This window comes from Cornus florida, unplaced genomic scaffold (assembly GCF_030987335.1).
Source record: "Cornus florida cultivar Cherokee Brave unplaced genomic scaffold, ASM3098733v1 CherokeeBrave_3.0.0_Hap2_scaffold_246, whole genome shotgun sequence".
NCBI lineage: Eukaryota > Viridiplantae > Streptophyta > Magnoliopsida > Cornales > Cornaceae > Cornus > Cornus florida.
In genome coordinates, this window is record NW_026775745.1 from 7,471 (window position 1) to 33,993 (window position 26,523).

The 26,523-nt window shown below is 35.2% G+C and overlaps 2 protein-coding genes across 3 annotated transcripts; one reads left to right on the top strand and one right to left on the bottom strand.

The window, feature by feature from the left end:
- Window positions 1-244: 244 nt before the first annotated feature.
- Window positions 245-17,525, bottom strand: LOC132290463 (zinc finger CCCH domain-containing protein 6-like). Of its 2 annotated transcripts, XM_059790102.1 has the most exons (5): window positions 17,180-17,525; window positions 11,801-12,067; window positions 11,509-11,718; window positions 1,497-1,621; window positions 245-1,411 (listed from the first exon to the last, which is right to left on the bottom strand). In XM_059790102.1, exons 3-5 carry the CDS (start codon window positions 11,617-11,619, stop codon window positions 487-489), a joined length of 1,161 nt encoding a protein of 386 aa, XP_059646085.1. In that variant the 5' UTR covers window positions 11,620-11,718; window positions 11,801-12,067; window positions 17,180-17,525; the 3' UTR covers window positions 245-486. The 2 variants fall into 2 exon arrangements, with proteins under 2 accessions (XP_059646085.1, XP_059646084.1); XM_059790101.1 differs by lacking the exon at window positions 11,801-12,067.
- Window positions 17,526-21,908: 4,383 nt separating this feature from the next.
- LOC132290461 (uncharacterized) lies at window positions 21,909-22,751 on the top strand. Its single transcript, XM_059790099.1, has 2 exons — window positions 21,909-22,026; window positions 22,189-22,751. Exons 1-2 carry the CDS (start codon window positions 21,909-21,911, stop codon window positions 22,749-22,751), a joined length of 681 nt encoding a protein of 226 aa, XP_059646082.1.
- The last annotated feature ends 3,772 nt before the right edge of the window (window positions 22,752-26,523 follow it).

The window sequence follows — 26,523 nt, forward strand, 5'->3', positions numbered from 1 at the left end:
CATCTTTGGAATATGCATCAGTTGTGATATTGCCATTTCAAGCTTTTCATTTTCTTCATTTTTTATTTTTTTTTCACCGTCCAAAATTAGCAAATGGAAATTTGTATCCTGAGTTTTTTCCCCTTTGATCTCGATTCTGAAATTTTATATTTTATTAATTTTAAAATGATTTCTAAAGAACACAATTAAAAATTACAAACCGAGTAATTTTCACCATATTACTAAACACTGCAATAATTAATAGTTGGAGGAACAGGAAAATTTTGGGAGCTATATTAACTAAAACCCGGTAACCGCTGAGTGATTACCGAAGCTCTCATCGATAATTTGAGTATCAAAGAAAGGTTCAACACACAGGAAAAACAAATAAATAGAATTTGATCCTATTTTCGGCAAAAGCAGACCAGAGGAGGAGTATGAAGGCTGCGGAAGCCAAATTAGCAATTCCTCTTCAAAAATATACACAGCGTGATGCCAACTGCTCGGCTACGTACCTGCAATCTCTCTATCCACTTTCATTCTCTTCGCACTTTGCACCTCTGGCATGCCACTGACCCGCTGTGGGGCCGATGACACATCGTGCTGATATGAGCAGTTGGCTCCGTGCCTGCATCCCCTTGAACTGTTGAAATAGATGCAAGGTTTCATTATCTTGGGTTTTAAATCCCTTGGTTTAGGGTTATTTATTGATTCTGGGCTGGGTAGTAACTGGTTGTGACGGCCGCCAGATTGTGGAAGGATATCTTGTTTTTCTCCACCATGTTGCTGAATCAAGCTCTTATAATAGTTGATGTCCTTGGCCACATGAGCTCCTGCAGGAGGAGAGGGAAGGGGAACAATCTCAGGTGGAGGTTGGGGATTAGAAACAGGTCCCGCCCTATTTAACGGAGGATAGAAGGGAGCACTTGGAGTAACTGCTAACGAAGGTGCACCGGCTTCTGTCCTACTGACATGAACAGATGGTGGGTCGGATAAAATTATCCCAGCTGAACTTGGATTTTGTATTGTTTGCAGTTTGGTCGCCGGTCCATGGTCCGTAACCAATTTCTCAATCAAATTTTGGTTACTGAGAATTTGGATGAGCAAGTCACGGTCAATGAAGCTCCTTTCATCATTGGCTGCCATGGCAGCATATGCAGACGCTGCAATATTAGGTTCCATCCCGATGACCATTCCAGCTGATGGGTTCCCGTTGGCTGAAGGGTTTGGATAATTGATGCTGCACTGAGATGCAGGAAGAATTTCAGGGGCTGAATACGGGGGATGTGATATCATGGCAACAGTGCTAGGTGCCACAGAACCAACTGATGCATCTGCTGCTGCTTCTTCATCTTCAATGGGAGTGATGGGGACCAGAGGAGTGTCCTGATCGTTCTGATGGGAGTCTTCTATGCCCATTAACAGTGAGGGGCTGCATGAAATAAAACAAAGTGTTCAGATTAATGTAGAGTACAAGCCATGAGAGAGAACTATGCCAAGTAAGAGAAGCATCGCACTTTGGAGGAATGGCAGATGCACGTGGATAAACTGCTTCAAGCAATCTCATTTCCCGATGATTTTGAACCTCCACTTCTTTGCTTTCTTCCCCAGCAACCACTTGCCATGTAAAATTCAACACAAACTGTGAAAAGCAAAGAGAAGCAAGAATATGTTAGAAGACAAATTTCTGGCTTTAATATTAGATATTCAATGCAAAAGTTTTTCTGCTGCCATAATTAAATTGCAGCTACAAGAGAGATTAAGCCTCTATTTTGACATTCAAGCGATTCTAAGTAAACTCTTTTTATTGATGCGTTTGATTCAGGTGTTGGCTAACATCTGAAACATTTTAAGCTTCTTACAATTGAAATAAGGAATAGGACTTACCCAAGTTTTTTACCACGATCTGGCTGCATTATGCAGTTGCAAAAATTAAAGCAACTAACATTACAAGTGCAGATAAACACTCTCCCTATCAATCTAAGACCACGATGGTGTTAAAACGTGTCTTTAATGACAATTTTAATCAAATTATACATGGCTATAGTTAGAAAAAAATATACATATGGGATTTTAGGAATTTGGGGGCTCTAATAAAGTTATGGGGTGTCCTAGTATTATCAACAATATCCATAACAAGCTGTCTGTATAAAGTAGTCATAAGTAGGTGCAAAACACGTGGAAGTATGTCACTAATGCATGTCTTTAGGGATGATTGTGAATATTATTGTGAATTAAAGAATCCGTCTGTATAAACAAGTCATTAATCAGTGCATTGTACATTTAAGTTATGAGTTGAAGACTGAAAGCATATAAGTTGAAGTAGCAGAACTTTATAGCATCCTACTGGTGTTACGATGCAGCTGGTAAAAGCAAAAAATCAAACAAACACCAAACAACAAAAGCAAACAAAAAAAGAGAAAAAACTTAAGACTAATCTGAAAGCAAAAAAATAACTAAAAGAGCTAAACTGAAGGCATATTATGCAAGGGAAATGATTTTAGCACTGGTACTCTCATACTCCATTCACATTTTTTATAAAGAAAATGACATAATCGTCCTTCAAAGGCATTCTCACACTCCACAATCCACAATCATCTATTCTTACAGACTTGCACTCCATTTGTCGGGCAGTTGTCTCAAAAAAAAAATTATTTACTAAAATCAAGTGGAGTGAGAATACTTTTGCTGCGAATATTATTTTCCATTAGGTAATTATGTCACATTTTCTTTATTTACATAGAAACAAGCCAGGAAGCCACTTATCTAGGATAAATTAGGAAAGCGAAAAGGAAAGAAAATCTAATAAACAATATATAAAATAAAAATAAAAATTGTGACTAGGCAGCCTATTTGAGCTCCTAGAATGGAAGCTGGAGGTCCACACATTATAATTTCTCAGCAGCAGAAAAGATCTGCAATTTCCACATATCTCTTTCTTCCTCTTCTTGTCCATATCATCCTCTATATCGCACTAATAAACAAAGCTTTATTTCAGAGATACCACCAAATATATCCAGGTTATCACCATTTGAGACCACTAGCACCATCAGCCAGGTGAACTCTAAGATGCCTCCGGATTTTCTGCTCGCTCCAGTTCCTGTGTAACTTACCAATGTATACATACACATATATAGATGATATACATACACGCAGGTTATGTATATGTATCATAGGTATAAGTATTTGAATCTTTGTAGGTATATGTATATATAAGTCAAACACCTTGTCTCATTAATTTTTCTCTTGATTTTGCCTCTGAAATTATTGAATTTCAGATAATTGTTCTGGATTCAGAGATTGAATGTAATTTAGGTTGTTTTATTCTAAGTAACCCCTATCTCTCTCTAGTTTATCATTTTATTATCGGAGAACTTCAGGGGAATGAGACCCGTAATAATTCATACTAAATTTGAAATAGTTGTTGTATTTGCACAATTGGTCCAAGACTCCAAATAATATCATTTTTGAAAACGTTAATAATTCTTATTCCGAATGAATGATGATTGAACCCTAAACATTACATCCCTCTGTTTTGGAAATCATCAATACATGGACGCTTTCAGCTTCTACACAATTCCTTAATTCAAATTGTTTTTGTAATAAAAATCATCTTTAATGAAGGCTTTTTTCGCGATCTGATGCATTTTGGCCATTGGCAGTGCTTGGGTTTAAGACTTTAGATGCAATGACAGAAAGAGAATAGAATAAGAAGATGAAGTACGAGGAAATGATTGTGGTCAGATTTAAAATGGTCGTGTTGGCTGACGGTTTTTTGTGGGGTTGAGAATGGAAGGACTAGGAAAAAAATGTTGGGATTGTGTGTGCATATACATATAATTATATATAGAGAGAGTAATGAGATTCTGGGTGCTGGACAATGCTGGGGAATGAAGTGGTTCGACAGTCGTAACAATGGAGTCGGAGCAGATAAGCTGGTAGTGGTGCGGTGAGCTGACGCAAGCAGTTCAGTGGATTTGCAACGGTGAATTCGCACAAGCGGTTATATCGAAAATAATGTTGTGGAATGACAGTTCCATCGCTTCCTTTTTTTTAAAATACCGACGAGGTGCAAGATTTCATTATCAGTGCCCTTGTGAATATTAATATACATACTAGTAGAAGTATAAGTGCAATGCACATAATCAAAACTTATTTTAAATCTTAATTAAAGTCTCGTACATATATATGTAACATGTGTGCAAATATATTTTATATAGATGTATTTTTAACTTGTATATATAAATATAACTTTTTAACTATTGTGACCATAAACATAACTTTTAGAAAAGATCAACTAATCCAAAAATTCGAATCCAAAATTATTCAATCTATACAAATCCAAGTTAAGAAGAAAAATGATTTTCTCACGAAAATTCTTTTTCCATGTAAAACATTTTATGCCTATACACATGGAGATGCAGGGTATAGTCTACAAAGAAAACGAACCATCTCATGCCTGACAAGTCATATTCGCACCAAGCTGCATTGATATTGAATATTTTCTCACAGAGAACACAATCTAGCATTTATTACATGGAGATGTATGTTTCTTAAGTGATGGCAAAACCGCTTTTGTGAATAACCTTGTTGGATTCATGGGTCTATGGATTTTCAGCAAATACAAAATGTTTCTCCATAAAGATATGACAGTGAATAATTAGACTTTTTTTAGCTATAAGATTTTCCATATATTCTTAATTATATTCTTAATTAAGTTCTTCCAAATTTGAGAAAAAAATAATAATAAAACAAGTTGGAATCATAAGCAAATGCAAAGAATGAATCCTTTCGCAAGCACATGCGCGCGCGCGCGCGTGCACATATGATAGCACACACATGTACACATGCATGTCCAAAAGAAGTAATAACCATACTCCCTCTATCCCAAAATACATGTCCTGCTTGGGGAATCCAACTTTTTATGGTAGGGGAGTTTTAATAGTTTTTTATTGTATTGATAGGAAGACAAAATAGTGCTTCGTAATTAATGCACTTGTTTAGTTACAAGGATAGTTTGGGAATGTTCTTAAAAATAGTACACCCAATTTTGGAATGGGACATGTTTTTTGGGACATCCCAAAATAGAAAGATGGACAAGTATTTTGGGACAAAGGGAGTATTAGAGAATCATCTGACATTGTGGGTTCACAGTGATATGATGATGTTTTACATTTAATTGTTTTAATAAGTTCAACGCAAGATGGGTAAATTGGGAATGTCGTAAAATATAGTACATTGAACTTTGAATTGGGACAGCTAAATATGGAAAGGTGGACACTTATTCTGGGACTGAGGCAGTACATTCTTGAGAGTTTCTCAATATTATAATAATGCCTCCACTACTCTTTTAACATTCTCTCTCTAAAATTTATGTCACTCTTTATATATCACATTGATTGTACATACGATTTCTGAAAACAGAGATGAAGAATTTCATCTCTTTTTTCTTTTTCTTCTCTCTAGGAGAGAACTCAATTTGCATGCCTCCAAATGCAAGATTGCTATTGATTCACTCAGAGAAGCTGATCAGAGAACTCAATTTGTTTTCCAAGACTCTGCTGTAACCAAAATTTGCAGTCAAGTTGACTTTAAATCTAACTTATTATTGAAAAGCTAAAGATTAATTGTCCAAGTGACCCATATCTATTAAGTTAAAATTCTTATTTTATTATGGTGGTTTGAATTTATTTATTTTTATCTTATTATTGTTCAAAGTCGCTCTCTCTCAAAACATTTCCTAACTCCGTTACTGGACAAAAGTCCATTGCAAGAGGCAACATACAAGACATGTTACTTACATATGTCCGAGCATATCATATATAGAGAGTGAGGATATCCACAATATCGGGCAGCACTATAACAGAATCAGTTATCGATTCTGTTAACAAGCCACTAAAAAATCAATGATACACACACCACCTTTTAAGGTTTTTATTTATTTTTCAATATTACGACACCTAAAAAGATATTTCATGAATTGGATTGGACTTCATATTTATTTTAATTCAAACTCAGAACTGGTGCCATATATTGAGAAGAACATTGCAATTTGCACTAATTAATATAAGCTATTAAGCACCGACACGGCACATATGGGAGCCGTACCAGTGTCGGACACATGTCAGACACGGACACGCGTATCCAAGGTTTGGACACATGTCCGACACTCCTTAGGACGTGTCCTATTTTTTTTTTTTTTTAGTACACCGGACACGTCTCGACACCATTGGGATACACCGAAGACACTGCTGCGACACGGCGGAGGGACACACTGGAAGACTTCTGTTTTTCAAATATGGAGGAAGAAGATGAAAAATGAGCCAGATCTGAGTGGAGAAATCGTATGTAAAAGACCCATTTGATAGTTGATGTGGATGTATGCATATATCCATCTAAGAGATGGATGGGATGAGGGAGATCAAAGTGAGGGATGATATACAGAGAGATACGCAGATGGAAAGGATGAGAAAGAATACTGGAAGAGCAACGAGGCGTGCATCGAAGTGTAACAGAGAAGGAATAAGAGACTGTTTTGCCACACTGCCCTACATCTTATCTTCTGTCAGTCTGTTTGGTCACAGATTGTGTCTTGTTTGGCTACAAATATATATATAGTAATGAGATTTCGGCTGTGGGCCTATGTGAGTTATGTGATGGGCCTAATCTAAATGAGATGTTTTTATTAATATATATAAGAAATTGATTAAAAAAATAATAATAATAATAAAATAATAATAATTTATACATAAAATAAAAATATATATATTATTATTTTATTACCATATCCTTGCCGTGTGACCGTGTCCATGTCTTATTTTTTTGACATTTGTTGTATCGCTGTGTCCGTAACATGTCGTACCCGTATCCTGTGTCCTATTTTTTTGACATTTGTCGTATCGCTGTGTCCGTATCGTGTCGTACCCGTATTCCGTGTCTGTGTCCGTGCTTCATAGAATATAAGTAATAACTAGAAAATGCAACTATGAATCATAAATCATAAAATTATAGCCAAACATTTTATAGCTCATTGATTCACAAGTCAATTTCCCACCAAAAAGAATGGTGTGCAGGTTCCAATGATTCTAATATGTCACAGCACAAAGATCCATGGGTATTCATAAAATATTCATACAATACTTATTAAGAAAACTAAAACCTCTAAAATTACAAAATAAAAACATTAGATGACAGATATTGCATACCTGATAGCATAGAACTGAAAATAATCCATAGATCCTGTTATTCTAGCATCCAAATCAGTTGGCGATGACTCATTTTTTTACTTGCTTCGGGGGTATTGGTTGACAACCATAATTTCGACCTTTTTACGCCCCAATAAATTCGAATATAAATCAATATGGGACCCTTATACAATAGCATTTATGTTATTTAACGGTTAATATTGATACTATAACCAGTACAGCTCGTACCAAGAAAATATAAAAATTACCAAAATTGAACTAAAAAAATATTTACTCGAGGAAACACAAACTAAGAGTAGACTCAAAATTAAAATTGCCATGTAAGGTGTCAAATCAGTCTTGCCTCGAAATTAGACCAATCACCCAAAATATGCTTTCTATGAAGTTTGAATTTCCTCTTCTTTAGGACTCTTATGGATTGCATTATTATTTTAAGGGTAGAAAACCTCCAAAGACAATTAAAATAATGCAGTTTCTTTTCTTTCCTCTTTTTTTTTTTTTTTTCAACACCACGCTTAATCATCAAATAGTCATTTAGACACCTGGTAGTTGGTTGCTCTAGTAGAAATCCCTATCTTTCCACTCTACAGTGACTCCTACGTATCTTCGACAATATCTAAAAGGCTACATTATACACAGTTGGTTTCCTTGAAACAAGGGTGCTAGGAGGGACTAAGTGGGATAGAGACCTACCTTTTTGCAAAAAGTGTGTCCTTGCACGCAGCAAAGTTGCATAACTATTCTCAAATTAACATCACCAGATTAGATTATGTAGCCACTTGCCAATATATATATATATATATGCAACTGCATGGTTATAATGGTCATATTTATTGAAAAGAAAGAAGAATTTTTAGGCATATCAACTAGGAAGGTAAGGTTTGGCTATAACAATGGGCATATATCTTTCTAATATGCACATGCATCAACTAAATCGTATATGTGCAAACATAAAACACTATTATCATATCATATAGATTTCTAACATATATTATCCTGTCATATAATTTCACAGCCAAGAACTAAACACATTTATTGCAAGTAACTAAACATAAACTCGTGAATACCGAGAACAAAATATCCAATAGTATTAGCAATATGTTCCGTTAATATGACCCCGATATGATCTAGAGTATGTCAATTGATGGTCACCATGAAAAGAAAAAATATATACATTACTGATCAATTAAAATAAAGGTCCTTAGTGATGCTTCAGCTGAAGCTTGGGGAGCCTAAGGCATTTTTGGATCTAGTCACGCCTTTAACTATGAGAATAACACATGTTCCCTCATGCATATCATTGTCTTAAAAATTGGTCGCTTGAAAATTTTATAACTGATTTGTTATGTCTATATTATAGTTTTTCTATTGGTTTTTCATCAAGATGACAGGGAAAAATAAAAGAAGTCGAATAAGACGAGATTTTATTAGTGGAAACTGATGAGGCTTTGGAAACACCTTATGGCCTTCAAAGTGGAAAAGTTGAAACCTTAAACACGACAAAAGAGGAGAAGATAAGTGGTCCTTTTTACCAATAAAAGAGTTCAATTAGGCATGTGCAACTGTTTTTGTAGAATTAAACATGCCACTATGTGTAACTTTGAAGACTGTTATTTTTATTGGCAAACTTTAACCCGTCTGCCAGACGGAATTGGATAAAAGAAAAGGAATAGGCAACTGAAGTCCAGCATTGTTGAGAAAGGCAAGGCAAAAATAAATCGACTTGATAAGGAAGGTAGCATTTTTACATTCAAAAAGAACTGTGCAGGCAAAAAGTCATAGCAACAATTGATGCCTGGGCTGCACAATTCCATTGAGCCGCATACAGCTTTTTTAGATCAATATGTTTTCATATTGTTGTCTGTTAGAGGATTTAAATATTAAAATTACACCCTTTTCTGACAACTTAAACTTTTAGAGTAGATGGCAGTTAACATGGTATGAGAGCAAAGCAAGGTCTAGAGTTCAAACCTCACTATCACCCTGATAATCAGAATTAAAAAACAAGCGTTAGACCAAAAAGAAAGCCACATGTGTGGGGGCATGTTAGAGGATTTAAATATTAAAATTACACCCTTTCTAATAGCTTAACCTTTTAGAGTAGATGATAGTTAACATTGTCAATGACAACAACAATTCACTAGTTCTTGCAATTGTAAGCTTGGTGACGATAGGAAGCATTCAAAAGAATGATTTTATGTAACTTTGACATTTAAAACCCTTTTAACCTATTTCATGTGATTATATATGCAACTGCCTGACTGGTGTTTACAACCTTAAATTATCAAATCTTGAAAATGCATGTGGTGAAGTAAACAATTTATGAAATCGGAGCAGAGATATCAGACCACGACAGCCTTGCAAAATGGCAACAAACATGAACTAAGAATAATGTTATAAATCTGCTAAACATAAAAAATAATAAATAAATAAAATTATACACATTATTATCGTGAGAAAGCAAAATCTGACCCAGAATCATGTTGCCCTTGCCATAGTTATTAAAGGCTCAAGGCACACTAATGCTATGTTCGGTAGGAAAGAAAAAAAATTGGACGGAAGGGAGAGAAGAAGGAATGGATAAGACATCCCTAGGGAAGAGATTTTGTATTTCCTTCTTTTTGTTCGATCGGATAGAAGAGAATAAGATTATAATTCCCTATGTTTGTTACGAGAGAATGAAAGAGAAAGTTTAATTGTTTATACCATTATATCCAATAATATTTATAATATTGTAATTTATAGAGGATGGTACTGTAATTTAAAACTTGTATAATTTATGATAGTATTTAATTTAAAGCTTCTATAACAGTCCACTTGTCTTCCCTCCTTTCTTCCACCCATTTTTGGACAGATGAAAATTTGTAAAGGAGGAAGGATGACTTCTTTATATCATTTCTACCGAACAAAGGAATTTCATTCCTTCCTTCCTATTTTCTCTCCACAACTCTTCCTTCCTTCCTACTAAACACAACATAAGGCACCAAAGGCCTTCTGGAGCCTAAGCGCAAGGCACAATATATTGCATATTTAAACATATATTATTATATATATTTAGGATCAAGCATTAACTGCAATTAATATATGTAGTGAACCATAAATTTATAACTTTTGTCAAATATTTCATAAGGTTAAACAATAAAATATATGATATAGAACATTTTAATATAGTAGTGATTAAATAAAAAGGAAATAAATGATTAAAAAATACAAGGCGTGCCCTTTTTGAGGCTGGAGCCTACTAAAAAGCATGAGCTTGAGGGCTTTAGGTGAGCATGATTGAAGGGGCCTGGCCTGTACTAGGTTGAGGCGCTCTAGCTGAGACTTGACGAGCCTGAGGCTCTTTTGGAGCCTAGGCACGGCTTTAACAACTATGGTCCTTGCTGGTCAGCAACTCATGAAGTTAACAAGCATTAACTTGCAAGCGTTTTACAAGCAAAAGACTCCAATTGAGCAATGCTATTGACAAGGATTTAGACTTCCCTTATTGCTTGATACTATTAACCACCTTCCAGAGTGATTCCTTGCTATCAGGAAAGGAAATGCAAGCAATCCGTATTATCTTAGCTTCAATAATCAAATTTTCACCATAGTTCGGAGTGGGTTCAAGAATATGATGGAATAGGAGATGACATTATTGATGTCAAGTCCTCTAAATACCTTACAGCACGAGGAAGGCCAAAGTGTTTGTGTGTGTGCCATTATATGCTAATTAAACTCAATTCAAAAGACCTTGTCCAGCTACATGAATCATGTTTTGCCATTGAAAACAATTTTAGTCAAATCACACGTTTCCAATTTTCTTCACCGCACATAACCATAACATATTAGTCAGTTATCTATCTCTCATCTTAACTCAAATTGGTGCTAATTCTACCATGTTATGAATGCTACATCAAATTTTATCTCTCATTTTGCACTCCAGTTACATGCTAGCTTTCTTTTGACAAACTTTTACACTTAGATGGTTGAAATACAACTCTAGTTTCTATAACATCACTAAACTAATTGGAGGTAAAATAAATAAATTTAATTTAATAAAAGAGCTAGTGATCAAAATGAATGGGGAAAAAAAGAGTAGTCAATAACAGAGAATCAGTCACAAAACCAGGATAAAAATATAACTAAGATTATGTTTAGGTTTCATATGGTCTTTCTGCTCATTTTAACAAAAAAACTCTAACAACATAAAGATCAATAATTAGTTTCAAAATTAACTTATGTATGTTGTAGATAAATTGTCTATTAATTTTAACCATGATAGTTTTAAAGTTTGAAAAGAAGATAAACTCACACTAAAGCACTCAATAACACAGTGACTTACCCTGGGAGGACATTTCCATCTGATAACAGGAATTTGGGACAACTTATTCTTCAACAGGTTTGCAGGATGAGCTCCTTCAAAGCCAGGTGGCAAATTGTCACCAAAGCCCATTCCGGTTGACTGGTGTGGCCATGATGCTTTTGCTTGAAGGTGATCTTGAGCTCCCAATCCAACTTCTGAAGGGGATTCCTCTGATAGAAACAGCTTTACCTATTTACGAAAAAGGTAACAATTTACTAACACTTAAGTAATCGATTAGAATATGATATATGATGAAGTTGATCCTAGATACATTTTACACCCTCCCTCAACCAGTTGATGAGAGCTTGGTCAAACAAAGTAAGCAATAGACTCCATCCTTCCACCTCCACACGACAAAAGAAAAGTAAAAATATACATATACAGGAAAGGGAGTCTGATTTCTTAAAACTTGAATAAGCACATGCCCCCTCCTTCATCCTCTACCAAATGAAATGTCATTCTCCAGCACCAGAGGAGCTGTATCAAGGAGGATTGAAAGAGATGGGGGACAATGCCACCAAACATCCATGACTACAACCTGCCACAAGCCACTGATGCAATTTCAGTAAAGGGAAAATTCAGGGCAAGAGACCCCAAATCTGATGCATACCCATCCAATAAGAACAGCACATATGATATGACCTAGAATACATTTCTACTTAATTCACTACACTAGCCATACAATTTACTAAACCAATCACAACACTTGAAAGAAGGCAGCCTATCACACCGCCTCCAGTCCCCTCAACAAAAGATGTAGTGAAAACAAATTGACACATTAAGGATCAAATCATTCCATTTGTTCCAAAAAAGCATGTGCATGAGACAGTCTGCTTGAACAAGACAGACAATACCCATCCGAAAAAATGGTATCAATTATGTGAACATTAATTGTAGATGAAAATAAAACATAGCTGTAGAACTACAGAGGTGTAATCAGATGCATGCACATACAACTTTTCAATGACATTGACATATGGTTATTATTGGAAAATCCATCCCTTGGCTGAGCCCGGGCAAGTCTACCTCAGAATATATAATTGCAGCCTTGGCCTTAGTAGAGCTGCTGAGATTAACCAGGATTGCGTTCTCTAAACTTTGGCAGTATCCAGGCACTAAAAAGGAACCAAACATTCTATATCACCACACTGCTCGGGCGGAAGCTCGGTTCTATGTTAAGGCCGAGACTCGTGGGACTCGTGGGGTATGCCAATGCCACCTTGCCGCTCACCATGAGACGGTAAACTTCCAAGATCAGTAGGTCTTCGTACGGTATACACCCCCCCAACCCCGCCCCCCCCCCCCCCCCCCAAAAAAAAAAAAAAAAATTGGCAATGACCAAGAATTTCATCTTGCAAAAATTAATGAACTAGTGACTCCACTTTAGCTGAGAGAATAGAAGCTACAATTGACCATTGGGCTCTAATCTAACAATGGCCAACAATGTTGAATGAGAAAATGAAATGTGACGTTTGCTAGTTCTCTTGTCAAGAGAAGGACTGTAGTTTCTTGGCTTCCAGAGATATTCTAGTAGTTGCTAGGCTAATCCACCTCCTGCTTTCACTTGAGGGAAGCTAATCAAAATCCTGTTTCATCCCAAGTGGACTAGGCTAGTTGGAGGCCAAGCAAGTGTGTGTGTGAGAGAGAGAGAGAGAGTTGGCTCTCAGTGGTGAGAAGGTTGTGTTGGGCAGTTATTCTGAACAGAATGCAAAAGGCATATCTATAGGCAGCAGGGAAGTGGTCAAACACTTCCAATTGGTTGACACAGAGGACGGACTGTAATGAAGCATTCAGGCTCCTTGCAGATTGATGGGATGGCTTCTTGTGGGTCTAACACAGTCTACACAAGGTATAACTAGAGTTAAGATGGCTAATTAATGTTGTATAATGGCTTTAGTAAAGCCAGATGGTTCATTAATGAGGCTTGATGATCATTTTCTACAAGAAGACAAACCAAAAGAGAGACTTGGCTGTGTGTTACTCAAAGGGGTCATCAGTCTCTCTTTCTCTCTCCTTGAGCGAGGTCAAGGGAAAAAGGATGGTAATTCATCTTAGAGATCTCAGTAGTCCATCGTGTTGTCCAGGTAACTCGGGCAAATAATATTAATCTTTAATCCTGGAAATTGAGCGTTTGTTACCTCGTTAGTTTGTGAGAAGATCAGAATAATTGGATATCAAGTGTTACTTCCCTTCATACTTCTTTTTACCCCAACCAATCATCAAGGATGTGATGTTCACACTGTTTGCCAAATCAGCAATCCATGCCAGGTCACCAAACCACGTATGAGTGGTCTGTGCGACCGAAAATCATTCGCGTACAATATATATGTTTCCACTTCTATCCCAGGCTCTATCAGCGGACACAGCCATATGGGGCTCAACCAGATTATACGACCACTAAAAAAGGCTGCTCTATCTCAATAAACCTTCCCAACCAATAATGGAAATCTGTCATTGGATTAGATATGGAGGCCGAAGCCCTCAAAGATTGTGTCCCTTTCTTTGGTTGGTTGGACATAATTTTTGGTCCAACAGATTGAAAAGGATGACAGCTACTGTCAATAATGCCACATCAGTGCCTAATAATAGCAGACAACCCACTGCAAATGTGCTACTGTACTGTTAATCCTCTAACGTAGAGGTCTCTCTATAAGATTTTAAACCCTCCGTGCAGCCAAACAACTACATCTTGTAAGTGGATCACCTTTAACATTTTCACCCAAACAGCCAAGGTTGCCTTCAGCTTACCTTGAGAGACAATGGGAATAATTGAAACTTCACTGTCCTGGACAACAAACAACTATCTCAAGCCTTGGCTATCCCACGAATTCCACAATCCAAGCCACAAAGTAAATTTGTCAAATAAAGTTCTGTGACTGCTGGATTCTGAAAAGAAAAAATTGATGTCAACGGACAGGTAGATGACGCTGTGTCTGGGGATGATAGAGGACTTTAGGTATGGGGATATATGGAAACACTAGGCATCCAAAATTACTGCTGAATTGGGAAGTAAACAAACTGGTTCAGAATTGGCATGGGGAAGAGAACTTTAAAGTTTTATCATGGATTCCTAGATTCCATTAAACATGATCATGGAAAGAGAAAAAGTCAATGGGATTACAAAGGGCTTACTTCTCACTGCTAAAGCCTCATAAACAGAGGCTGAATTTGTTAGATGGGGTACAGTCTTACAAGAAGGAATTGTGTATGAAACTTTCTTTCCAAGGACAGAGAAACCCAAGGAAAGAGACTACTTGAGTTGAAATTTGAAACCAACCACATAGGAAATACCAGACCTTTTCCTTTGCCTATAGGGCTGCTTTTCATTTGAGGAAGACCTTTAGAAGCATTGTGGTTCTGTCCTTCTATTTCCTGAAGCACCTAAAAAAATAAAACTGATAGGAAAAAAATGTAGTAGTCCATAATTAAGATTTATCACATGAAAACTCAAGCCTAGGTCCTTTCTTGATTCTTTTAGGACTCAATAGGAAAACCTAAAGCGGAATTTAGACACCAACAACAGAAAAATAAGTACCAATATAATGAAGCAGCCACCACTGTAAGGTATCACAAACGCTTAGAACTAAGGGTTTTGCTCTTATCACAGCTCGAGCTACTGAGTATTATCTGACATAATCTCTTTGTTGGATCTCAGAAGCAATTTTTCCTTTTAAACATAGCTGTGTTACTTGGCAAGGGAAAAAAAGCCATAATCGGTCACTATATTACATTTATATTCATTCGATACATCATAACTCATTTCATTCAAAGTTGTACAGGGAAATCTTTTTGTTGGATACAAAAGCATTTTTTCTTTTCTTTTCTTTTTTTTTTTTTTTAATATAGCCGTGTTACTTGGCAAGAAAAGAAAAAAAGAAAAGGCCATAATTGGTCACTATATTACAGTTATATTCATTCGATTCATTGTCACTCATTTCATTTAAAGTTGTACAGTGTGTAAACCTGGTTTCATGCAATAACTCTACATAAAAAGTGCCATACCATCACTAGCAGAATTAAAGAGCTCCCAAAAAGAAAGATGCCATCAAATACTATAGCACTTCAAGGGAAGAATGTAGATGTACAAACCTATAGATAATCTGGGTAGCTCTAGGACAGTTATAGAGTGGGAGGGTCATCATATAAATGACAACTCAAACCTCAACGCTTACTCAGATTGAGAAGCTTAATATAGCATCCAACAGATTCTTTCTTGAACTCCCAAATGAAAACAAGCATGTATATGGATTGAAGATCGACTTCATAACAACTCCATAAACTACTCCGAAATAATAGTATCACATTAAGATTTAAAGAAGCTAATGTGATGATAATATATGTTCTTTTTCTTATATTCATTTCCAACTCCATGCAAAAATGCTTTTAGTGAAACAACTTATATTTATCTCCTTCAAATACAAATCTAAGAAATAGCGTCCATCATGCTACATTTCCACTTTCTTTACCTCGATCCTACCTTCTTGGAGTGGGATCCAACCTTTTTGCCCAATTGACATGCTCTTTTCATCTTCCTCTTGTCCTAGTAAAGCTTTTGTTTTGAATCAACCCTACTAGGTTCATCCCGTCACTGAAGTCAATTGCACATAAAAATATCATATTAAAAGAAATTGGTGTAATCCGTCGTTGATAGGTGCTAATTCCAGCTACTCTCACATAGATATGTTGTTCTCTGTATCTTCTCTTGTATTGTTGCCAATCCATTACAACATCTCCGTTGCAACTTGGAATTTATTGACAAATACATCAAATTATAATCAACCCTCCTCTTAATTCATTCAAATCATTGGTTGCTTAGAACTATATCATCTTATTATGACTTCCCCGTAAATTTGTTCTTTGAAAGTGCTAACTCTAGCTCCTCTCATCAACTTCAACCAACAATTCCTCTTGATTTGAACAAGAAAAAATATATGTTGATTGATGTACATAGAGCTTCCTTCCATATTTGCTTCAGCTACATATGCCAAGTGGTTTTGACATAACATCATTCGACTACCGAGTCAACAAATCTTCATACTATTTTTAAACAATCTTTTTATGCAACCCTTGCATTGTAGAAATGGGAGGATGTAATCATACCCATCAATCTATCAACTTAAACATTAAAAATGACCATACCGGTTCATAACCTTGCACAAAAATGTTTGTGATGGTGCCACACATTAAGAAACAACAACAACAGATCAACTCTCTTTATATCCGAATCTTATTCCTTTGTATTAAGTATCACCCAAGAGACTTCAATAAACCATGACTCAGAAAAGGTAAAACAAGTACAGTTACAAGTGTCAGGATATACTTGGTTCAGAGCTTCAACCAAGAAATCAAAAATAAAAAATTTGAACTTTTTTTTTTTTCCTTTTCCTTTGATAAGCTTACATGATGACAAACTAATGCATTTAAAGGTGATATGATGCATAGAAGATCAGTTCAATTCCATTTAACATCCCAAACAAAATTGTCAAGTTTTTCCTCGATTAAAGATTTTATCGAGATGCAATTAAAAAAAATGACAAATTAATTGTTTGGCTATTACACAAACTGTTCATGTGTGTTTAACTTGTACAACTGAACTGAATAAAATTTTATTCAAAAAAAGGTATGAAATTGAACATTTTTAAAGATTTACCTGACAAAGGTTTACATCTGAAGCCCAGGAAACCTTTTTTGATTGCGGCAATCCTCGCATATTTACAAATACAGATTCGACTATCAAAAGACACGTTATTCTAATCGATCAATCCAAATTCGATACCCTAGTTCATAGCATTACTTAAAAGATCTAATTTGGTCCAATTTTAACACGATCAGAACGGACGGAGACACAAAGGATAACCAACGACATAAATATATGTGTATATGTGTATCGATGGATATGGAGATGAGAGATCCAAGGAAACCCTAGATCCTCTGGTTTTCGCTTTCGCCGCTTTATTCCCGAAATCTTCTTCTGTTATGATTTTTTTGTGTGTTCAGTAGGACATGTACGTATAGTTGGGCTTAGCACGTGTAAGGCTCAGCTTACGTGCCACCAACACGCGTGTGGAGTGAGTTTTCAACTTTTGTCTTACGAGTTTGAGATTCGATCGCAGCCTCGCAGGTTACAAGGCTGAGGATTACGCATTTGTGTACTTTGTTGTGGGGGCTTCAAAGCCATTGGTTTGTAACAAGCCCACGGATTTGTAAGACCAAACAATCCAACTAGATCCAACTATCTGACTTTTCAGACTTCACAATTGTAGAAAGGGAGATTGTTACGACATAAGCAAGTTTGGATTTTTTTTTTTATTTTTTAAATTGAATCAGCATGTCGTATTTATATTTAACTTGTTAATTCATTTACAGCCCGTTTAATTAAAAATTAAATAAAAATAATGATAAATTGTTCAACTTTATCCGACTAATTTATGTTAATTCGTTCACAGTTTATTTAGATCCGTTTAATTAAATATTTTTATGTATTAAATTTTATTTAGATCCATTTAATTAAATATTTTTATATATTAAATAAAAATAATAATAAATAGTCTGACTTTCGAAAGTATTGACTGATTTATGTTAATTCGTTTACAGCTTATTTAGACTCGTTTAATTAAATATTTTTTATATATTAAATAAAAATAATAATAAATAGTTCAAATGTATTCGACTGATTTATGTGAGTGATGAATGAATAATGATCTCATTATAACATAATTTTCTAATAACATAAATTTAGTCAATATATCCGACTGTCGGATTCCTTATCATTACTCATTAAATAAACGACACAACTTCTTGTAATTTTTTTTTGTTCTTTCCTTTAAGCAATTTGTACAAATAAAGTAGAGTAAATTGCATTGACACTCCCTGAGATTTCAGTCAAAGTCACTCAGATGCAAGTCAACGGCATTTTCAACACTGACACCCCCTGGGATTTCAAATGTCATATTTGTTCCTAATTATTTAATTCAATTAATTTACAAAATATCAGCCTTGTTAATTGACGAAACTACTCCTATCATTAAGCCTCTGTCTCTACCCTAATCTTTAACTCACAAATTTTTTTTTTTTTGTTTTGTTCATTTTAGTATCTAGCTGCCGACACTCCCTCTCTCTCTTCCCGATCTCGGACATGACTACTTTCTTTTTTTTTTTCTTTTTTTTTTTCCCTGTTGTGGTGGATCTAGGCTAGCCATGATTGTTTTTATTTTTTTTCCTACTTTGGTGGTGGTTGTTATGGTGATTATCAGGATGTTTCAAATTTTATTTTATTTTTTATTTTTCTATTATGGTGGTGGTGGTGGTTCTGGTAGCGTATGAGTGTGTTAGTGGTGGTGTTTTGGTGTGGTGGTGGTTCTAGTGATGTTCGGGACGTATAAGTATGGGTTAGTCATGGTTGTTTTCAATTTTTTTTTCTACTGTGCTGTTTGGGTGTGGTAATAGTGGTTATGATGGTGTACAGTTATCTGGCTTTTTTCAAAAAAAATAATATTTTTATCTTTATTCATTATTTTTTATTTTTATGTTGTGGTGGTGGTTATGGTGGTATAAGTATTATTATATATAAACTATATTTATATATATAAAAGAGATGAAGAAGTTAGATTAGTCCATTAAATTTAGTTAGGAGGTTAAATTTGTAATTTTATTATGATAGCCTTGGTTTTTCAAGCTAGTGCGTCTTGTGATGAACCAAAAGTTGACCCGATAACGAATCCCAAATGCGAAAGTGAAAAAAATAGAAACCAAGTCTCTAGAGATGCAATACATCTCTAAGACGCCAAAGTGACCTTTCATAAGACTACAAAACTCAACGAGAACGAACGCGGAAGAAAAAAATCAAAAGTAGACCAAGTGTCACATCCCGAATTTTTATCTGACCTAATTGAATTCTTTATTCATTATTATGAGTTTATTAATATTTATTTCAGTTTAAATATTTATATTTAATTGAGTTGAGAAAACAAAAATAAGAAAGTTTATTGTTTATAAACAATTAATTTCAAGTATGAGAATTGTTCACACATGCACGGTACATGGTACTTGGAAGTATTTGGATATGTTTATTATCTATTCATATGTATGGTATCAATTAAAGATTATTGAGGTAGTGGCAAATAAATATATCGATATATATATATTTATAGTAAATGAAAAGGGTATATATATTGACATACATATATGATGCGTGAGTGTGATGGTGTTAACAATATATGCTGATGCCTTTTATATGTACTTAATATTTTATGTTTTCCAAGCTTTTCTTTGGAAGCATTCAAGTTGGTGAGCTAGCTTTATACATTTCAAGTTTGGTGGATAACTATTGAAACTAATAGTTGGCAGCACCATGTATATATATCATATCATGGGACTTATATAGATATGTATTTATATAGGAGCTTTCTAGTAAGCTTTGGATGAATTATTTAAGGAATAAATTAAGAAAAAGGGCATGAGTAGGCTTGGACACATGTCACACACATAATAAAAGTTCCATATATACATTATTTTACCTCTTTTGTTTTGGGATTTCTCCGGACCAGTATGTTAAAAATTAAAGGTGTGTAGAAAAAGAAAAGAAACAGCGGGCCTAGAGAAGCCGGACCAGAAAAGGAAATAAGGAAAGTGAAAGAGAGTGAGAAAAGAAGAAAGATAGAATCAGAAAGTGGGTGTTTTGTAGAAAATGAAGGAAAATTCTCTACAATCTTTGTTGGATTCAACCTAAGGTAAGGAGATTATATTTGATGTTTAATGTTTCAACTTTCCATGGATAGTCTGATTTATGAATTTTTATATAACTCATGTAGATTGCCATTTATTTAATTTGATAAATTCAAGGTCTACATTATCTGAAAGAGAAAGAATTGTTAAGTAGTTTGACTTGTTGAGGTGATATATCTATATATATATATATATAGATATAGATATGGTGAGTAATCTGAAAAAAAAAAAAAAAAAAAAAAAAAAAACATCCAATAAATGGATAGAAATAGATTATTGAAGTCAGAGAGGGGAATGAAAGAGAGAGAAATAAAGAGAAGGAAGGAAAGTAGAAATAGTGGAAGGAAGAGGAAACAAATAAGGAAAGTTAGGGAAAAATCGTGTATGCAGTCCTGAAGATAGAAAATTTTGTAGTTTAAATTTTATATTGAAAATTTATATTATTTAAATTGTCAATACTTTACTTATTAAGGTGCTTTTGAACCAAATTTCTAACATTATTTTCTTTCTTAGTTAAATGGTTAAATTATATGAAGTGATACAATTCTGACATGATTTTAATTACTGCCCTGAAATTAATCTATTTGGTTATCATTAGAATTCCAATTACAATTATATACCAAGGCTGGGATTTATATTTGAATTGAGGATTAAATTGTTTAAATTTTCTTTAGAAATATATATGACATGATTATAAGTGTTGTATAGGTAAGGAAAAGGAGTTCATAACTTCGACATTACCAAAGGATAAGTAGATAAGTCAGAAAGTAGCCAAGGTGAGTGTACTCGCTGGAAGTTTATTCTTGGATATGCTTAATTCAAGTATTGCAGTGGTTTATGTGAATTGAAGATGAATATATATATAACTTGATTATATTAAATAAGGTCCATATTCTGGTCTGGAAGGAGAGTACTACATTAAAAAGGGTCCATACTCTGACCAAGAAGGAAATTACTATATTTAAATAAGGTCCATACTCTGGCCTAGAAGAAGAGTACTATATTATATAAGGTCCATACTCTGGCCTAGAAGGAGAGTACTATATTTTAATACCTGTAATATGTTAATGAAATTTAATTGAAGTTATCAGATAATATTTGCTTATATTACTCTGATGTAGTAGTATTACATTCACTGGGCTTTAAGCTCATTCCTTCCATATTTATATTTTTCAGGTATCAGGTTGGGTTGCAACTGCCAAGTCTAGAGTCTTGTGTGTAAATGGGGAAAAGAATTTTTGTATAAAATGTAAATATTGTAGTAGAACTTAATATTATGACTTGAAGTGACTTGTTTAGTTTTTAGAACTAGAGAGGTGGATTTATAATTTATCTTTAATTGTAAACTGTTAAGCAGGTACTCTGATGTAGGATGATGTCATGTATGAATGAGACTAATACAGATGGTTAGATGCATTCTAATTTGTTCAATTTATTAAATAGTGTAAATTGGGTTGGGGTGTGTCAACTTTTGGTATCAGAGCCTAGGTTTTCTAGGTTCTAGAGGTAGTAAGAGTCTAGACTGGCAGTAGTAGTAGGAAGTGTGTAGTAGAGTCATTTATTTGACTTGATTTTATACTAACAAATAGATGTAGTGATTATGTATCATATCTATATATGTTGTTATATTTGAGATTCTTTGCAGATAAAAAGTAATGGAAGGAGGAAGTAGATATCATAAAATCGAGGAAGAAGCCTCTTATGTTCCTATTGAGGCTGAAGTAGAACAACCTATTCAGGGTGATATGGGAAGAAAACAGGAGCAGTTAACTGGTATGCAGAAAATGGAGAAAGCTATAACAGACTTGGCAGAACAAAACAAATAATTTATGGCAAGTCAAATGATGATACAAGAAATGCTAGAAAGACAACAAAAATGAAAGAAAGGCTCAGATTATAAGAGGTTTATCAAGTTAACACCTTTAGAATTTTCAGGTACTACCAAACCAGAAGAAGCAGAGGGGTGGGTAAGAAGAATGGAATCGATATTTGCAGTGATGGGTGCAGCAAAAGACCAGAAGGTAAACTTAGCTACATTTATGTTCAAAAATGAAGCTAGTTATTGGTGGGACACAATAAAACATTTGTTGCTCACTCCAGGAGAGAAAGAGGTGATATTATGGAATCCATTTGTTAAAGCTTTTTATGAGAAATATTTCCCTCCAATTTACAAAAAAGAGAAGGAACGAGAGTTTATACTCCTAAAACAAGATAGAATGTTTGTAATTGATTATGAAGTTAAGTTTACTGCTTTATCGAGGTTTGCACCCAAGTTTGTACAGAATGAAAAAGATAAATGTACAAAATTTCAGGATGGTTTAGAGGTGGCTATTAAGTCTAGAGTTTCAGTGTTTGAAGAAACAGATTACAATAGACTTGTGAACAAAGCCATGATTGCTGAAAAGGATGTGAAAGAATTACAAGAAAGAAGGGAACAATATAAAAGAAATAGATCTGAGCCATCACAATCAAGAGGAGGTGAAGGAATTTCAAGTTAGAAAAGTCAAAGGTTGCAATATGGAAGGGGAAGGGGTAGTGAATCTCAAGGGCAGACATCAGGTATGGGAAGAGGTCAAGGCTTTCCGAACAACAATCTGTACAACAAGGTAGCTTTAGAGGACGTGGTACTGGCAGGAGGTGTTTTCAATGTGGAAAGGAAGACCATCAGAAGAAAGATTGCCCTGTGTTGAAAGCAGAAGAATGCTATCATTGCCATCAGCCGGGTCATCGGAAGAGAGATTGTCCTATGTTGACAGGAGTGACCTCAGTGGGTAGTGTTGCTGGTTCTGGTAGGGGTTTTGCCCAGGGAAGCTCGTCAAGAGGAGGTAGGGGTGCTACAAGTGGTTCGCAAGCCTAAGGAAGAGTATTTGCTATGACACTTTAGGATGCTCAAGCAACACCAGAAGTGGTGACAGGTACACTTTCTATTTTGGATAGAAATGTTACTGTGTTTATTGATCCTGGTTCAACCCATTCATTTGTTGCATCATCTATTGCTATGCATTTGGGTGGACCACTTTCATCATTAGATAGTAAATTGCTTATTTCTACACCAATTGGGGAAGTGGTAGTGGTTGCAAATGAGTATAGAGATTGTGTATTACAATTGGGGGATAGACAGTTAAGGGTAAATTTATACCATTGGGTATACCAGACTTTGATATCATTTTGGGTATAAATTGGCTATCTGCGTATCATGCTTCAATAAACTGTTTTCGAAAAGAAGTGGTATTTCAGATACCAGGGGAGCCAGAATTCAGATTTACCGGAGAAAGAAATGTTCTTCCAAACTGTCTCATTTCAGCGATACAAACCAGAAAATTGTTAAAGAAAGGGTGTCAGGGTTACTTGGCTTATGTGGTTGATACTGAAAATAAAGATATGACACTTGAAAATGTACTAGTGGTAAGGGAATTCACAGATGTGTTTCCAGAAGAATTATCGGGGTTGCCAGTGGATAGGGAGGTAGATTTTACCATTGAGTTGGTACCGGGAACAGCTCCAATTTCTATTGCTCCGTATCGAATGGCACCGACAGAATTGAAAGAGTTGAAGATACAGTTGCAAGATTTACTGGATAAGGGCTTCATTCGACCTAGTATATCACCGTGGGGTGCACCAGTGTTATTTGTTAAGAAGAAGGATGGTACTATGCGGTTATGTATTGACTACAGATAGTTAAATAAAGTAACCATCAAAAACAAATATCCATTGCCATGAATTGATGATCTGTTTGATCAGTTGCAAGGTGCAAAGGTGTTTTCTAAGATTGACTTGAGGTCAGGATACCATCAATTGAAGGTAAAGGATAGCGATATTTCTAAAACTACTTTTCGAACTCGATATGGCCATTATGAGTTTTTGGTGATGCCTTTTGGGTTAACCAATGCTCCAGCAGTGTTTATGGATTTAATGAATCGAGTATTTCATCCGTATATTGACTCTTTTGTTATTGTCTTCATCGATGATATTTTGATATATTCTCGGAGTGTGGATGAACATGAAAAATATTTAAGAATTGTGTTACAGATTTTACGGGAAAAACAACTCTTTACTAAGTTCAGCAAATGTGAGTTTTGGCTTGATAAAGTTATATTTTTGAGGCATGTAGTATCTGGGGATGGTATTTATGTTGACCCATCAAAAGTGGAAGCAGTGGTAAAATGGGAAAGGCCTACTAATGTGACAGAAGTCAAAAGTTTTATGGGATTAGCAGGTTATTACAAGAGGTTCATCTAAGGGTTTTTTAGTATCGCATTGCCATTAACAAAGTTAACCCGGAAGGAAGTAAAGTTTGTGTGGAGTGAGGAATGCCAAAGAAGTTTTGAAGAATTGAAGAAAAAGTTAATGCCAGCTCCAGTGTTAACTATTCCGTGTGATGGCGAAGGTTTTGTGATTTACACTGATGCTTCACATCAGGGTCTGGGATGTGTTTTAATGCAAAATGGCAAAGTAATTGCATATGCTTCTAGACAATTGAAGAATCATGAATTGAATTATCTTACACATGACTTGGAGTTAGCTGCTATTGTTTTTGCTTTAAAATTGTGGAGGCATTATCTGTATAGTGAAATTTGTGAAATATTTACAGATCATCAAAGTTTGAAGTATTTGTTCACACAGAAGGACTTAAATTTGAGACAGAGGCGTTGGATGGAGTTAATCAAAGATTATGATTGTAATATCCACCATCATCCTGGAAAAGCTAATGTAGTAGCAGATGCCTTAAGTAGGAAGTCTTCAGGGAGGCAAATGTTATGGAATTGAGATTGATGGGAGTTGAATTGACAGTTACAAATGAAGGAGCATTCTTTGCATATATTATGGTGAGACCTTTGTTGCGGGATCGAATTAAAGAGTTACAAATTCATGATGTATTCCTGGATAAGAAAAGAAGAGAAGCTCAAGAAGGTCTGCAAACTGAATTTACAGTTAAGGACGATGGGACTTTGTATTTTAAAAGTCGAATTTGTGTTCCAAATGATGTTTCTTTGAAGAAAGATATTTTAGATGAAGCCCACAGTTCTATATATGTTATGCATCCGGGTAGTACTAAAATGTACAGGGACTTGAAGGAATACTATTGGTGGAACAATATAAAGCGTGAAATTGCAGAATTTGTAGCAAAGTGTTTGGTATGTCAACGAGTGAAAGCTGAACATCAGAAACCAGCGGGGTTGTTGCAGTCGTTGCCAATTCCTCAGTGGAAGTGGGAGCATGTGACAATGGATTTTGTGACAGGACTTCCAAGATCAAAACGGGGACATGACTCCATTTGGGTGATAGTTGATAGATTAACAAAATCAGCTCATTTTTTGGTAGTAAAAACTACTTATTCCACAAAGGAATATGCTCGTTTGTATGTTGATGAGATCATATGTTTGCATGGGGCTCCAGTTTCTATTGTTTGTGATAGGGATCCGAAGTTCACTTTTAGATTTTGGTGTAGTTTGCAAGAAGCCAAGAAAACTTCTTTGAAGTTCAGTACAGCTTTTGACCCGTAGACGGATGGGCAGTCAGAACGAACTATTCAGATTTTGGAAGATATGTTGAGAGCTTGTGTGCTGGATTTCAAAGGTAGTTGGGATGACTATTTACCGTTGATTAAATTTGCTTATAACAATAGTTATCAGTCTACTATTGGGATGGCACCGTATGAAGCTTTGTATGGGAGAAAATGTAGAACTCCATTGTGTTGGGGTGAAGTGGGCGAAAGAAAGTTATTGGGTCCATAATTGATTGAACTTACAACAGAAAAAGTGAGGATAATTCAGCAGCGTATGAAGATAGCACAGGATAGACAGAAAAGTTATGTGGATATGCAAAAAAGAAGAGATTTGGAATTCAAAGTTGGTGATTTTGTCTTCCTTCGTATTTCTCCTTGGAAGGGTATTATGAGGTTTGGAAAAAAAGGTAAATTAAGTCCCAGGTATATTGGACCTTACAAAATTCTGGAACGGATATGAGCAGTGGTGTATCGATTGGAATTACCAGACGAATTATCAAGATTACATGACGTTTTCCATGTGTCTATGCTTCGGAAGTATATATCGGATCCATCTCATGTGTTAGTTACAGAACCGATAGAGTTGAAAGAAGATTTACTTATGTAGAGGAACCGGTACAGATTTTGGATCATCGAGAATAAGTGCTTCGAAATAAAACTATACCACTGGTAAAAGTTTTATGGCGGAGTCATACGGTTGAAGAAGCAACTTGGGAATGTGAGGAAGCTATGAGAATACAATACCCTCATTTATTCGGTATGTT

Coding starts and splice junctions, on each gene's coding strand:
- LOC132290463 (XM_059790101.1), bottom strand. CDS start 17,239: ATGCGAGGATTGCCGCAATCAAAAAAGGTTTCCTGGGCTTCAGATGTA. Junction 11,719..17,179: donor CAGATGTAAACCTTTGTCAG/GTAAATCTTTAA, acceptor TTTCGTAAATAG/GTAAAGCTGTTTCTATCAGA. Junction 1,412..1,496: donor GCATCTGCCATTCCTCCAAA/GTGCGATGCTTC, acceptor TATTTCATGCAG/CCCCTCACTGTTAATGGGCA.
- LOC132290461 (XM_059790099.1), top strand. CDS start 21,909: ATGGAAGGAGGAAGTAGATATCATAAAATCGAGGAAGAAGCCTCTTAT. Junction 22,027..22,188: donor AAAACAGGAGCAGTTAACTG/GTATGCAGAAAA, acceptor TAGAATTTTCAG/GTACTACCAAACCAGAAGAA.